The following is a 15,288-nucleotide window of genomic DNA, read 5'->3' as shown; positions in this document are numbered from 1 at the left end:
CTGTTTCCCTTTCCATCACACTGTGCTCCTTCTGTATCATACTGTGCTCCTTCTGTATCATACTGTACTCCTTCTGTATCACACTGTGCTCCTTCTGTATCATACTATGCTCCTTCTGTATCATACTGTGCCCCTTCTGTATCATACTGTGCCCCTTCTGTATCACACTCTGCCCCTTCTGTATCACACTCTGCCCCTTCTGTATCACACTCTGCCCCTTCTGTATCACACCCTGCCCCTTTCCATCACACTGTGCTCCTTCTGTATCACACTGTTCCCCTTTCCATCACACTGTGCCCCTTCTGTATCACACTGTGCCCCTTCAACATTATACTGCGCCCCTTCTGTATCACATTGTGCCCCATTCGTATCACACTTTTGCTCTTTCTGTATCACACTGTGCCTCTTCTGTATCACGCTGTGCCCCTTCAACTTCATGTGCCCCTTCTGTATCACAATGTGTCCCTTCTGCATCATACTGTGCCTCTTCTCTATCACACTGTTGCCCCTTCTATCACACTGTGCCCCTTCCGTATCACACTGTTCCCCTTCTGTATCACACTGTGCCCCTTCTGTATCACACTGTGCCCCTTCTGTATCACGCTGTGCCCCTTCAATTTCATGTGCCCCTTCTGTATCACACTGTGCCTCTTCTGTATCATGCTGTGCCCCTTCAACTTCATGTGCCCCTTCTGTATCACACTGTGCCTCTTCTGTATCACGCTGTGCCGCTTCAACTTCATGTGCCCCTTCCGTATCACACTGTGCCCCTTCCGTATCACACTGTGCCCCTTCTGTATCACACTGAGCCCCTTCTGTATCACACTGTGCCCCTTCCGTATCACACTGTCCCCCTTTCCATCACACTGTGCTCCTTCTGTATCATACTGGGCTCCTTCTGTATCACACTCTGCCCCTTCTCGTGTCACACTCGGCTCCTTCTGTATCACACTCTGCCCCTTTAACATCATACTGTGCCCCTTCCGTATCACACTGTGCTCCTTCCATCCCACTGTGACCCTTCCGTATCACACTGAGCCCCTTTAACATCATACTGTGCCCTTCAACAGTTCCCATTTTATCACATTGCTTCTTTGTTCCTTTAGCTACCTTTTACTTAGCCTGCTTTCTTCTGTATTTTTTTCTTTCGCTTCTATCTTCTTTCCTTAAACTTAAGTTCAGGTTCCTCTCTGTGCCACTTCTCACTGAAAATACTGGACGTGATGACATCACGCCCGCCAGTCAGTTAAAAGGGAATAGGGTGGAGTGAGCAGGGCCACCTTAACTACTTTATGGGCCCCCGGGCAATGCAGTGTGCCGGGCCCCTAAAATATATATATATATATATATATATATATATATATATATATATAGTGTGCGTGTGTGTAAAAAAAATATATATGTATGTAAAAAAAACGTGATTATATATATATAATCACTTTTTTTTTTTACACACATATATATATATATAAATATATATATATATATATATATATATATATATATATATATAGGGGCCCCCTTAACTTACCTTAAGTCTGATCCTCTTCTTTTTTCCGCGCCGCTGAGTCTCTTCTGCCCTCTTCCCTGCTGTGATTGCAGTGAATGCTGGGCGTGACATCACGCCCAGCATTCACTGCGAGCACAGCACGGAAGAGGTGACCAGGGAGGGAGCCGGATCACCGCTGACGTGACCGCAAGATAAGTATTTAAAAAAATATATATATATTTTATTTATTTTTTAGGATTCGGACGGGCCCCCCTTGCCTGCAGGGCCCTCGGGCACCTGCCCATCGTGCCCAATGGAAGAGACGGCAGGGAGTGAGCAGGAAGGAGTATGCTGGGTGCCAGATTGGCAAGTATATATATTTTTTAATGGATGCCGGACTGCCTGGTGAGACAGCCGCGACGGGCCGCATTATCTCCATGGGCCCCGGTGCCATGCACCGGTTGCACCGCCGATAGTTCCACCTCTGGGCGAGATGCTCCTAACAAGCATTCCCATCATACCTCGTCGCTGTAACACAATGCATCAGGACAGACGGTTTGAGGGTAAGGTCACTCCTCCCTGTTTTCTCCACTATTATACTTATTACTCTGTGAGACCAAAAACAACATTAAAAGACTGTATGTATCCATGATTTCTAGGATATGATTACCAGCCATGACTACATAGCACAAAGTGACAAGAACTGCGGGAAATGAACACATTCGAATAGAGGGTGTTTACTGCATGAACGACTATACTTTGCGCTGTCTGTATATTTCACACTCGTTAAACAAAATTTAAATAATTTTTTTAGTGCAATGGAAATTTGCTGATAATAGTATATTGTTTTCTAATGTATTTTTAAATAAATGTTTTCTAAGTATATGTTTGGAGCCATTTTCATTAATTAGTAGTTATTTGGAATTTTTGGACCACTTTTATGAAGTTTGTAGTGTGTTATGAAAAGTTAACTACCTATATTAGGTAAGTTTATGATTGAATATATACTGCCTATATTTTTGACATATTTTTCAAGTGTATATTTCATTTTGGGTCTCCACTACAGGAAGTACTAAGCAGAGAAGCCTGACCTCAGTAAGTGGTGAAACATGCAATGTGGTTGCATAGGAACACCTGACAGATCTGTTTTCCCCAAGGGCTCACACGCTATTTTACACCATGGTTCTGTGCAAGCAGTGACAAGTTAAAATTGTTCATTTAACCCATAGCTACAGTGACAGTGTACTAAAGCTTAATCTGATTGCACCTGGTGCACATGATTAACAGTATCCAAATTAAATTAAGTTGCATAACAACATAACTGAAAACACAAAGACATTTCATGCTATTAATGTCATACAACTGAACATAGATATGTTATTTTTCATATGCAATTAGCTATATGCAATTTGCTGCTTGACTAAGAATCACTCATAGAGCCCTCAGCTATAGAGACAGTGGTTGTGAGTATAGCTAAGAACTTGTTGGCAGTAAACGCTTACCATTTAAAGACACTTGTATTACAAATAAGGCAAATAGCCAATTAGGACTCTTTAGACCAAAGCGGTCAAGATTCAATTGGCCGCGAGGTACCGCCAGATATTACCTTGATGTCCGTCTGCGCACATTGCCGGCCATTACGGTTAGGAATCTCCGCTCATTTTTCCTCCCACCTCTATGAATCTCTGCACATTTTTCCTCGCACCTCTCTGTCATCTACCTGGCCCTATCTCCCTTTTCCTGAACAATTTTTCCGCCTGGCTCCCCTACTATCTTTCCTCTGACCTCCCCTCCATCATAATCGGCGACTTCAACATCCCTATCGACAACTGCTCAGACCCTGCCACCATCAAACTTCTCACCCTATCCACCTCCTTAGGCCTCACCCAGTGGACCTCCTCCCCCACCCACCGTCTTGGCCACACCCTTGACCTTGTCTACTCTTATCACTGTGATCTCTCTGATTTCTCCATCGCCCCCTTCCCACTCTCTGACCACCATCTCCTCTCCTTCACTCTGTCCTCCTCCCCTGCCCCCCCGCTGAAATCTACCCTCACCAGACGCAACCTTGAAGCGATTGACCCTACCTCTTTCACCGCCTCTCTTGATTCTCTCCTTTCCCCCTTCCCTCTCTGGCCTGCCCTGACCTAGCGGCCTCTCTCAATAAACACTCCCTCACTACTGCTTTGGATGCTGTCACCCCTGCCTCTCCTATCCGCCGATGCCGCCTTATGTCCCAACCTTGGCACTCCAAACTCACCCGCTTCCTCCAAAGGTGCTTTCGTACGGCGGAACGACTCTGGAGAAAATTTTGCTCCCAGGCTGACTTCCTTCACTTTAAATTTATCCTCTCCTCATTCTGCTCTGCCCTCTCCCTTGCTAAACAAACCTTCTTTAAGTCCCTTATTTCTTCTCAGTCTTCTAATCCCCGCCGCCTTTTTGCCACCTTCAATTCCCTACTTTCTCGCCCCCTCCTGTCCCATTTTCCCTCTCCGCTGCTGACTTCGCCACTTTTTTCTCTTCCAAAATTGGGGCCATCAGACTTAACATCTCTGCCTCCAACCCCTTACCCCCTGCCCTCATCGCTCCACCCACCCCACCCCCTTCAACATACAACAAGGGTGCTCCTTCTGCCCCACATCAGTTGAAGAAGTTCACTCCCTTATTCTTTCCTCTCCACCCTCCACCTGTCCTCTCGATCCCATCCCCTCTAACCTCTTTCGCTCTTTCTCTCCCACTGCCTGCTCCTACCTTGCTCACCTTTTCAACCTATCACTCTCCTCTGGTGTAGTACCCTCCTCTTTTAAACATGCTCTTATCTCTCCTATCCTCAAAAAACCCAATCTTGACCCCACCTCCCTTACCAATTATCACCCCATCTCACTTCTCCCCTACGCCTCCAAATTATTTGAACAGATAGTCTGCTGTCGCCTCACCAGATACATCTCAGACTATTCCCTCCTTGACCCTCTCCAATCTGGTTACTGCCCCCTCCACTCCACTGAAACTGCCCTGGCCAAAGTTACCAATGACCTCCTTTCAGCCAAATCCAAGGGTCACTTCTCCATACTCATCCTCCTTGACCTCTCCACGGCCTTTGACACCGTGGATCACCCCCTCCTTCGGCAAACTCTTCTCTCTCTTGGCCTCTCTGGCTTTGTCCATGGCTGGTTCTGCTCTTACCTCGCCAACCGCACCTTCTCTGTCTCCATGTCTGGCTCCTTCTCCATCCCCTCCCCTTTCCCAGTTGGCGTCCCCCAGGGCTCTGTTCTCGACCCCTTCTCTTTTTGCTCTACACTTCCTCCCTCGGTGCTCTTATCACCTCCTTTGGTCTTCAGTATCACCTTTATGCTGACGACATCCAACTCTACATCTATTCTCCTGATCTCTCTTCCACCCTCCTCTCTCGTGTATCTGACTGCCTCTCTGCCATCTCCTCCTGGATGTCCTCACGCTTTCTCAAAATCAATATATCTAAAACTGAACTTATTGTCTTCCCTCCCCCCAGACTCTCCTCCCACCACAACCTCTCTATCGTTGTCAATAACACTACCATCTCCCCTGTCACCCAAATCCGATGCCTGGGTGTCACCCTTGACTCCTCTCTCTCCTTTGCCTCCCACGTCCAATTCCTTTGCCCTGCCTGTCGCTTCCAACTGCGCAACATTGCCCGCATCCGACCCTTCCTCTCTCAAGATGCCACCAAAACAATCATCCACTCACTCATCATCTCCCGCCTTGACTACTGCAACCTTCTCCTCACTGGCCTCTCCCTCTCCCATCTCGCCTCCCTCCTCTCCATTCTCAATGCGGCTGCTCGACTCATCTTTCTCTCACATCGCTCCTCCTCAACCTCCCCTCTCTACCACGCCGTTCATTGGCTCCCCTTCCCCTACAAGATCCTTTTCAAACTCCTCACCACCACTTACAAAGCTCTCTCCCAATCTACTGCCCCCTATATCTCTAACCTCCTCACCATTCACACTCCGGCCCGCTCCCTGCGCTCGGCCAATGACCGTCGCCTCTCCTCCACTCTGATCACCTCTTCCCACTCTAGAATCCAGGACTTCTCCCGAGCTGCCCCCCTGCACTGGAATGAACTCCCTTGCTCCATCCATCTCTACCCCAACCTGTGCTCCTTCAAAAGGGCACTTAAAACCCACTTCTTCCTTAAAGCCTACCAACCATCCACCTAACTCCTCATCCACTCTTCTCGTTCTCCCTCTCTCCCCTGGCCCCTCTCTTCTCTCCCCCTGCCTCACTGGCTCCCTTTCATGCCTGTTTTTGTTCTACCCTCCCTTAGGATGTAAGCGCTTTTGAGCAGTGCCCCCCTCCCCTCCTGTCTCCACACTGGTTCTTCTGCTCTGTCTTTACTCCATATGTCTCCCTGGAGTTCGTAAAGCATTGGTACTTTGGGTTTATTGTTTGTATTATGTCACCCTGTTTTGTACTACTGTTTGTACTGTGTACGGCGCTGCGGAAACCTTCTGGCGCCCAACATATAAATGGTAATAATAATAATAATATGGAACAAAAGGAAAAATGAGCAGAAATTTCAGCCCTAACATTGGCCCAATGTGTCTCCGTGGACTGCTCCGGAGATGCATCGTGCTGAGTTGAATCTCCCGTTTTTGAATAAAGAATAATAATGAGCGAAATGTTTGTCTGGTGAAACAAATTCTAGATTCTGTTCATTTACACTTTCCTAATGATAGTTTTCTTTTTACTGTATGCAGTCTGTGAATTATGAGAACACATGCAGGGTTGACACTAGGTATAATTCAGGCTAATTCCAGTTAAACACTGCAGTATAATATTATTTAGTATGGTGGTAATACTACACCCCTCACGGACTGCAAATCTTCAGAAAGTTCAGCACCCAGGGACAAATCTGTATGCATCCTCCTACCTCACGGTTTACAGTCAGGGCTTCGCAAGCAGACATTTTTGTACTGAGGTAATCTACCATTTTGAGTGCTGAATTAATAATTCTACTGCTGGGTTTGCAAATTGGAAAACTGTCGCTCGGCTGGAATCAATCTGTCTCCTTTATTTGCATTTTCCATTATTTCAAAAAAGGCAGGCAGGTAATGCAGACTGTGACAAAGGTGAAGTGGAGATTGGGGAGGCAGTTCTGCACCTCAGTGACCTTGTTCTCCAGCCGCGATTTTCAAATGTTATTTTTGAACGACCAAAACGTCTGTAAATATGAAATATGCTAAATGCACTTCCATACAGGGGTTTACTATAACCATAGAAGTTAATTCGACTGCTATGGGGTTCAGAAGCACAGGGGGCAAAAATGTACCTAATTCAGCTTACTCCAGGGATCAGATTCAATTGTCCGCGATGTTTCTAAGAACATCGTGGACGCGCTTTTTTACCGTTACTATGATAAAAGGTAACGCTCATTTTGCTTGCACCTCTATGGAGTGTGAGCAAAAATATGCGTTACTTCTGTAAAAACAAAATCCACTTAAAGGGGTCTCGCGGGCATCCCAGAGTCACCTTGCGCAGATATTTTGAGAAATGAATTCTCACCAAAGTGACTAATGTCAGGGGTGACCGGAAAATCCTAGGTCGGGGGGGGGGGGAGCACAAGGTAGTCCACTATGGGACCTGACCCCCTGTCCACCAGCCCAGCCAGCCCCCGCTAATGTGCCAAATTGCTGCTAATGGAATTAGTACTTTGCCTTTTTGGATACTGATTGGGGGTGGAGCAGACATCGTGTTGGGTATGACTTTATGGTGGTGCATAGGGGGCCCCATCACAATTTCTAGTTATACCTCGCCTTCCAAATATTATAAGGGTGTCTTTGCATTAGACTCAATAAAATAAATATCTGATTTGCTTTCTATGAATTCCAGTACAACATATTTGTTTTAGTAAATCGTGCTTGCCAACTCTCCCGGAATGTCCAAGTAACTCCCAAAGTTCAGCAAGTACTTCCGGAATCTTGGGAGTGTAGGCCGTCTTCCTGATTCCGCTTCTCTTTCTTGAGAAGTGGGGGAGCCTTGATGATGCAATTCACTGAAAATCGCATCATCATGGAGGGCTATAATGAAACGAATCGCGTCGTCACACCCAGCTCATTTGCCTCTTGGACATCCCCCCAGGAGCTATAAAAAGTAGGCAAGTATGTACTAAATTTAATAAAAAGCATTTCTATAGTTACTCTACAATATATCAATGTCATTTTTGGTTCTGTAGAATGTAAAGAAAGGGGAGAGATAGGGCCACACTTATCATTATTCTTATACAAGTATTAATATTGAAAAAAATATGAATGAGTGCATTGCTCCATTTGATAATTTCATCCTAATTATTTTTTTGCACCAGATTTGTATAAAATATATGTTAATGAATATTTAATCTGTCTGTCATTGGTTTAAAGGCCTTTTGCTCTTTGAGTCTGGTTGTGCGCAGTTCCCATCCAATATGCCCAGATATTTCGGGCCATTCCTCAAGGCAACTTTCCCAAATTAAACACAGCACAAAAGCTGTCCACACTAACCTCCTAAAACCGAACTCATGTTTCGCCCACTGTAATTGACCCCCATAACAATCCCAACAACTTCATTCTTTTTCTGACACCACAGATGATGGTTACACCTTACCCAGCAACTTGTTCTTATTGGCATTATGTTCAGTAATTATTTTCTGTAGTTCCTCATTCTTATCATTTGCATTCAACAATAAGTCCTCCATTTTCCGAATTTGTGCATCGCTGATAGCCTGAGAAAAAAAACAGAAAATATAAAATATACAAATGTTAAACCCAACAGTTATCACTAAACGTAAAGATATTCTTGGATTAAATAATAGGGCCTGATTAAGGGTTCAGGTTGCCCTACAATCGTAGTGCTCCCTCGCCTTCCATGCCAGGCTTATACCTGGTAGGTGAAAATGAGCTTCAACCCCCTCTCCCGTATTTATGTTCCCTTGTTCTCGAAACTCAGCTACACTTGAGTCACAGCATCTTTGTCACTTTTTTCATTTTCATTAAAATCAGAACTGTATAGCAGAAAGGAGGCATGAACGAACACTGCTGAGATAGAAGATATGAAGGGGAGGGGGCTGTCACGCTTGCATCTGTCGCTGTCCTTGTCTCTCCTACTCGCGTATCCTCAAGAACCTGTCCATGGATGACTCATTGTTTTTAACCTTTACCATGGGAATATGTCAAGATTGAAACCTAACTACATTTTTCTTTCAAGTTTACCTTTTACTTTGGAGAACTACTATTCTCTTATATTGTAAAATGAATTTTAGTTTATAACTCTCCCTGTCACAAATTTTGTACCACCAACAATTTTGCAGCCCCGCCAAAAGCCTCGCACCCCAGGCTGCAGCCTAGTCAGTCTATTGGATAATCAGATCCTTTTAAATCAGAACTAGCTAATCGCAAGTTACTTATACATAAATGTTGTAAATATCTTTATATATATTCTTATGTCCATGTCAGAGAAAAAGGGGTCCATTTATTAATATGTGGTCTTAAGGATGAATATATATATATATATATACTAATTTAAAGATAAACAGGTGGTGGACATATGTGTGACAAAATAGTTGTACAGAGTTTGATAACTAACATGCTTTGGAAGTGTATTTTCCCATGCAGCAAGCTAACAGGGTGGGCTTGCAGTAAGAGCAATCAAACAGAAGCAGCTGATGAGAACTCCCTTTCAAGGGAAATGTGGAAGTGTCAAACTATGGCTGTGGGAGGAGTATCAGGTATAAAAACCTGTTTGTTTCATTGTTCAGTGTGACCGATGCTAGAAAAGCTGGCCGGTGTCTAGAGAGCTGGTCTATGTTTATCTAGTGTTTAGGGCCACAAGAAACCGTGTGGAATCTTTATGTTGTCAAGTACTTTACCATCCTGACATTGAAACAAAGTTAAAGGCAAGAAGTTGTTCTTGTTTGTTTCACCAGAAGTGTGCTCTTGCCACTATATATATATATATATATATATATATATATATATATATACAAACACACCTATTGCCACAATTTATGAACAAAATTGCACTGAGGCAGCTGACCGATATGGGCCCATGGTGGTACTACTTGGCGGGCCAGTCTTAAGGGATATGTGCATGCATAACCCAGCTTTAAGTTCCACTTGGTGGGAAATAATATAAAAAATATAAAAATAGATATTAAAAAAACAAAAATTAGTTCAAAAGTTTTCACCATTGCTTCGCCAAATGCTTTATATGATAAAGCATTCTTTTCATGCATTTGTTCTTTCATTTTCCTCTTGCCATCATCCTGACAAGGTGATAACAGAATAAAGTATTGTGGCGTACTGTACTGTACTGCTGCAATGCTTGTTAAACCCACCAAGTCTTAATGCAGGGCTGGGTTTACTGCCAGCGATAGCAGTGGTAACGCCACTCAGACACACCTTCCAACATTGCAGGTAGGCTCAATTTGATCATCCTCAAATCCACCTGCCTGCATTTCTTATCTGTCCAGCCACACCCCTGACCTGCCCAGTCAAACCCCCTTTTGGGATAGCACAAAATAGGACTGTCCTTCCAAAATTGGAAATGTTGTGGGTGAGGGTTTAGCCCTGAGCTATGGGAGAACACTCAGGGAGAGCTTTTGAGGGATGTCACCATACAGGTCCTGGCACTTCAGCTGGGTCCTGTGTTTAATGCGTACAATGTCCCCATCCTCATTATGGTAGTGTCTATATTATAGAATAAATGCAATTATAAATACAAAGATGCCACAAATCTGCATATCAGAGGAGAGGAGAAGCTGTCTGTCATATCTGTCTGGAAAGATAAAAAAAAGAACTGTTGGGTATAGAATTGAGGAGCTGAACCGAGGTGGAGGATGGAAAGAGATTGAAACATCTTTATTATAAATTCAATATTGTATCATAGAATCTATGCGAAAAGTGTAATTAGCACTCATACTGCTTGCATGTACACATCCATTTATATATAAAGTTGAATCTAATAAAGACGATTGAAAATGTATAAAAATTCACAATAATACTATCCGTTTCAATGCACATGGTGGGGCCTATGTGTTGTTATAGGTCTGTACTGCCGTGATAATGAAACGCGTTGGGTGAAGGACAGAGACACCCGATACAACTGTGCTGTGTGAAGAGGAGATGGTGGGGGCAGAATGACAATGAATGGGGCAGGACAATGTCCCCTCTAGAAAGATAGGGAGGGTCCCCGCAATGAATATCGCAGTGATTTTGTTAATCCTGACAACAGGTTGATGGAATGCCATGTTCTGGTTCAGATAGTAGTCTAGCAGCTATATATATATAGAACTACATAGTCTGCTAAATCTCAGTCTCGGGTCATTCAGCAGATATTGTGTGGAATACAATAATAGTGCAAGGCTGATTAGTTTAATTAGTAAATAGAGATAAACGAAACTTCCAAATGACAGTTTGCAATGTTAGGTCAGTAGTCCAATTTTCATCAGACAATTTTCAAATCCTTTAATTGTTTCAAACAAAAATATTCATTTCGATGTCATGAGCCGCGGCGGCTCCGGACACCGCCGCTACTCTCTCGCCCCCGGTTTTGTCCCGGCCGTTGCCAAGGCAACAGTTGGCCACTTTCTGTGTGTAGCTCCGCGCCTCGGCATCTGGGACAGCCAGGCGCGTGCGCAAATTAGTGGCCAGCTGTCTGATTACCCCCTCCTGTGGCTGGAGCACTGTCATTGGGTCATACATATATTTAAGGCTGGAAGGGACAAGTCCTTCCTGCTAGTTATAGTCCCTGCTACCCTGCACACTACCCTGCTGTGTCTTTGCTCCCTGCTTATCATTTTGATCCTGATTATTGTTGCCGACCTTTGCCTGGATTCTGACTACGTTGATTGCTCGTGACCCTTGACCTATTGCCTGGATTCTGACGTTCTTTATTGCCTGTGACCCTGACCCCTTTGCTCGGATACTGACGCTGCCATATTGCCTGTGACCTGTTTGACCCCCGGCCTGGACCTAGGCGCCACTGTATTGCTGGCGACCCTCAAAACCGTTGCCGGAATCTTCACTCCACCTCTGCGTATTCACCAGAGCTACGTTCTCAGGGTATCAGCTCCTACTACTAGAGTACAAGACCTGGGGGGCATTAGAGTACCTGTGAGCGCATCTAGCTCTACGGGAAAAGCGGTTCCTATAGGCGAAGACCTCTGAAGCGGTTCTAGGAGCTGATACCTGGGGCTTGAGTGGTAACATTCAAATACGTTTTGAATGTACAAAAAAGTTATTATTAAGGTACATCATTTTAATTTCTTATTTGTTCTCAAAACCAACTTTTAAAATGACAAATTTGTTCCGAATTCTGAAAAATGTTTTCCATCGTGACCTTTGTGAACCGATTCAACGGCCTGGGAAACACTGATATACGAAACTCGGCAAAACATTTCGCTGGTCTCTATTGGTGAGGGAAGAGATATTTTTATTATCCTTGCTAGATAAGGATTTATTTCATGATTAATTGGTTTGTGTCCCTTAAGAGAACCAGTGTCAACACAAGCAAGAACTTCTGCTGTAAATAAAGACGAAAACATTAATTTAGTGACTTTATTGTGCTTTCTGCTGCCATACTGACTTCTCCCCTCTCCTCAAATTCTCCTGATTAATAAAAAAAACCCATAACAAACATAAAAAAATAAGTATTTGCTGGCTGAATAGTGCTATTCTAGATGCATAATTCCCAACTTTCAAGAATGGATGGAAAAAATAGGTACAATAATTGGCCTGCCATCACAACCATATCCCTGATCCACCCAGCTATGTATTTTTACCAAGTCCTCAGGTATGTAATGCCAACGGCGATATTCTGTGGCCCCAACCCAGGTGTTGGCAGACAACCATCTTAGAGATTCAGGAGGTAGGAGAGAAGTCCTCTGCACAGGGGGTGTGCGGTGGATTCCATGAGGCCACTAGTTAGTCTAGGTAAGGAGTCTTAATCCCAATCAATCGAAAGAGCCCCATTAAGAGGGGAAGGGGGTGCGCAAGATGCCTTTATAGCCACTGAGAGGGGTGAGGTACACAGGGGGATCTCCACATTTAGGGGTACCTCAAGGAGGCACCAGAGGGGAGTGGGTACGTCATAAGGAGCTACGTGGAGCAGATGATATATTGCAGGGGAAAAGATTTGCTAGCATCAGCAAGGTCATGTAAGAAGGTCTCTGGATATGTGGGATGAAAGCCCCCTTGAAAAGTGCCCCGATACCACGAGGTCCCACGCCATAGCCGAAACTGCAGAGGAGAGCAACAGTGAAGGGGGTACCACACTACATCTTGGCACCCCAAGTAAGTGTCCGTGCAGCACCAGCAGGGTGTTCACAGGTACACTCCATACTTTTATTCACCAAGATCAGCAAAAAGTAGGGATGTCATGGTATTTGTAGATCCGTGCCTCCTTAGAGCTACAGAGTAGCTACACCCTTGGTCACCAAGGCAATCAAAGTTAAAATGCATTAAATACAGCCAAATGAAACCAATTTATTTTCACAATTTTAAAGAAATATCTCTACCTTTGAAAAAGAATACTGAAAGGTAACGGCGTTCCAGTCTTAGGCCGGGCTCTTGGTATTGTTTCCTACCACTTACCATGCATAATGCCCAATTACCCTATATCAAAATAATTTTCTCCAAGCTTTATTTAGATGCTGCTTTGAACACACAAAAAAGGCACAAAGCAGCCTTGCATGTTCTGCCCACATCATGCTTTCACACACATGACTTAAGCACAGTGGCACATTGATTAGCATTTAAACATTCCTGGAAGTACATATAACACCTGGGGGTAAATGTATCAAGCTGAGAGTGTTCCGGCGGGTTTGAAAAGTGGAGATGTTGCCTATAGCAACCAATCAGATTCTAGCTGTCATTTTGTAGATTGGACTAAATAAATGATAGCTAGAATCTGATTGGTTTTTCAATCCCGCCGGAAAACTCTCAGCTTGATACATTTACCCCCTGCTGTCTGATATACTAGAATGCCTAAAACAGTGATTGGTGCCTCTTAGATCTTTTTTTATGCTGCTATCTTTCAATTACATTTTTTATTTTGTTTTTTCTTAAAACTTTGTGTTGCAGTTACACGGAGGAATAGTCTGGCAGATTCTCTGCCTGGGATATCCTGAAATATGACTTATGAATAGTTATCCCAACATGTCTATGCTGACTGAACTGGCTTCCTTCTGTGAATCACAGTATTTTAATCTGCTGAAAAGTTACATTGCCTGTGGCAAGTGGGGGTCATGCAAGTGTAATGATGAAATATTCTGGCTCCAGCCTGTATTTCTTCCAAACTATTTCATGCCTCTCTGAGCGTTATCTTCACACGGGTCGCTGAACCCATCAGAACGGCTGTATGCACCATATAATCTGTACATTGTGCTCAATGCTCAGTGATCACGATCGCCAACGTGTGTTTACGAGTCCCCCCCACAATTTGATAGCTGATGTGGTTTTTTATGTTTGCCAAATATGACATGAACTTGTCAGACATAACAAAATGCTGTCAATCGACAGCTAAACAAGACTACGCATGTTGTCAGTACATACGTGAGTACAACGTCAAAGTAAATCATTACTGTAGAGGGTTGACTTTCAGGATTGACATATACATTATAGAATGTTTAATAATGACGTTTCCAAAAGATGGTTGACAATGGGGCATTACTACGTAGTTGTGAATGAGAGTTTGTTCTCTCACCACCAGGAGCAGCACGGTGGCTAAGTGGTTAGCACTTCTGCCTTACACCACTGGGGTCATGAGTTCAATTCCCGACCATGGCCTTATCTGTGTGGAGTTTGTATGTTCTCCCCGTCTTTGCGTGGGCTTCCTCCGGGTGCTCCGGTTTCCTCCCACACTCCAAAAACATACAAGTAGGATAATTGGCTGCTGTCAAATTGACCCTAGTCTCTCTCTCTCTGACTGTGTGTATGTTAGGGAATTTAGACTGTAAGCTCCAATGAGTCAGGGACTGATGTGAATGAGTTCTCTGTACAGCACTGCAGAATTAGTGGCGCTATATAATTAAATGGTGATGATGATGATGATAAGATGGCGGGCAGGTCTTTTTCAATGTATACATATGGATACATTCAATGTATACATTCTGATGTACAGAATGGATGCAAACTATCTGTGAAATATCAGATAAACTGGAGGTAGTAACATTTGAATCCAGTGAGAGCTTTCGCCAAGAACACTTACCTGATCTACGATATGAAATGTATAGATCTCTCCTCATCCTCACATTAATGAAAATCTGTATAGATCAAATCTTGTCATTTCTTCAGTTTCACCTTCAAAGATTGAATTAATCTCATTTCCCAATTGGACACGATGCACAAGCTCTTATGATCTATTAGCTAGCAGTCAACGGTACGCTGGCGTTTCACACAATACAGTCTAGCCCACTGTGGCTGTAGGCTACCCAATGAGAGCCAATGGCCTGCTAGATGTAAGGGACCGGTCAGTGTAGGATGAATGGGAATTGGGGAATGAAGGGGGAAAAAAATGTCTGGTTGCCCCACAGGTCCACTGGGTTCTATTCTGCCATGTTATATAAGAGTAACTCCCAAATTCTTTGTAGTAAGATGAGCCAGAGATACTCTATGGAGCCTATTTAGTAAGCCGAAAACATCTGTTTCAGCGTGGTTCAGGCGTAATTTGCTGTCCTAGCTATTTAACAAAAGAAAAAATAGATATCTCTTGCATTAGACTAAGTATTGCATTATACCGCAGTCTCCTTAATTGTCAAAGCGGTCTGGGCCAATTTATCAAGCTTGACC

The 15,288-nt window shown here is 43.9% G+C and overlaps 1 protein-coding gene across 3 annotated transcripts in view; it reads right to left on the bottom strand.

Annotated features, from left to right (window-relative positions):
- The window catches only part of LOC142095160 (myosin heavy chain, skeletal muscle-like), a 167,283-nt gene that overhangs the window by 62,185 nt on the left and 89,810 nt on the right, over positions 1-15,288 (bottom strand). For all 3 annotated transcript variants that reach the window (XM_075177994.1, XM_075177993.1, XM_075177992.1), the window contains exon 7: positions 8,108-8,225. In XM_075177994.1, the coding sequence (XP_075034095.1) occupies positions 8,108-8,225 (118 nt within the window). The remainder of the gene's footprint in view (positions 1-8,107; positions 8,226-15,288) is intronic.

This window comes from Mixophyes fleayi, chromosome 6 (genome assembly GCF_038048845.1).
Source record: "Mixophyes fleayi isolate aMixFle1 chromosome 6, aMixFle1.hap1, whole genome shotgun sequence".
Classification (NCBI taxonomy): Eukaryota; Metazoa; Chordata; class Amphibia; order Anura; family Limnodynastidae; genus Mixophyes; species Mixophyes fleayi.
The sequence above is the reverse complement of the archived record's forward strand: the minus strand, read 5'-3'. Positions and strand labels throughout refer to the sequence as shown.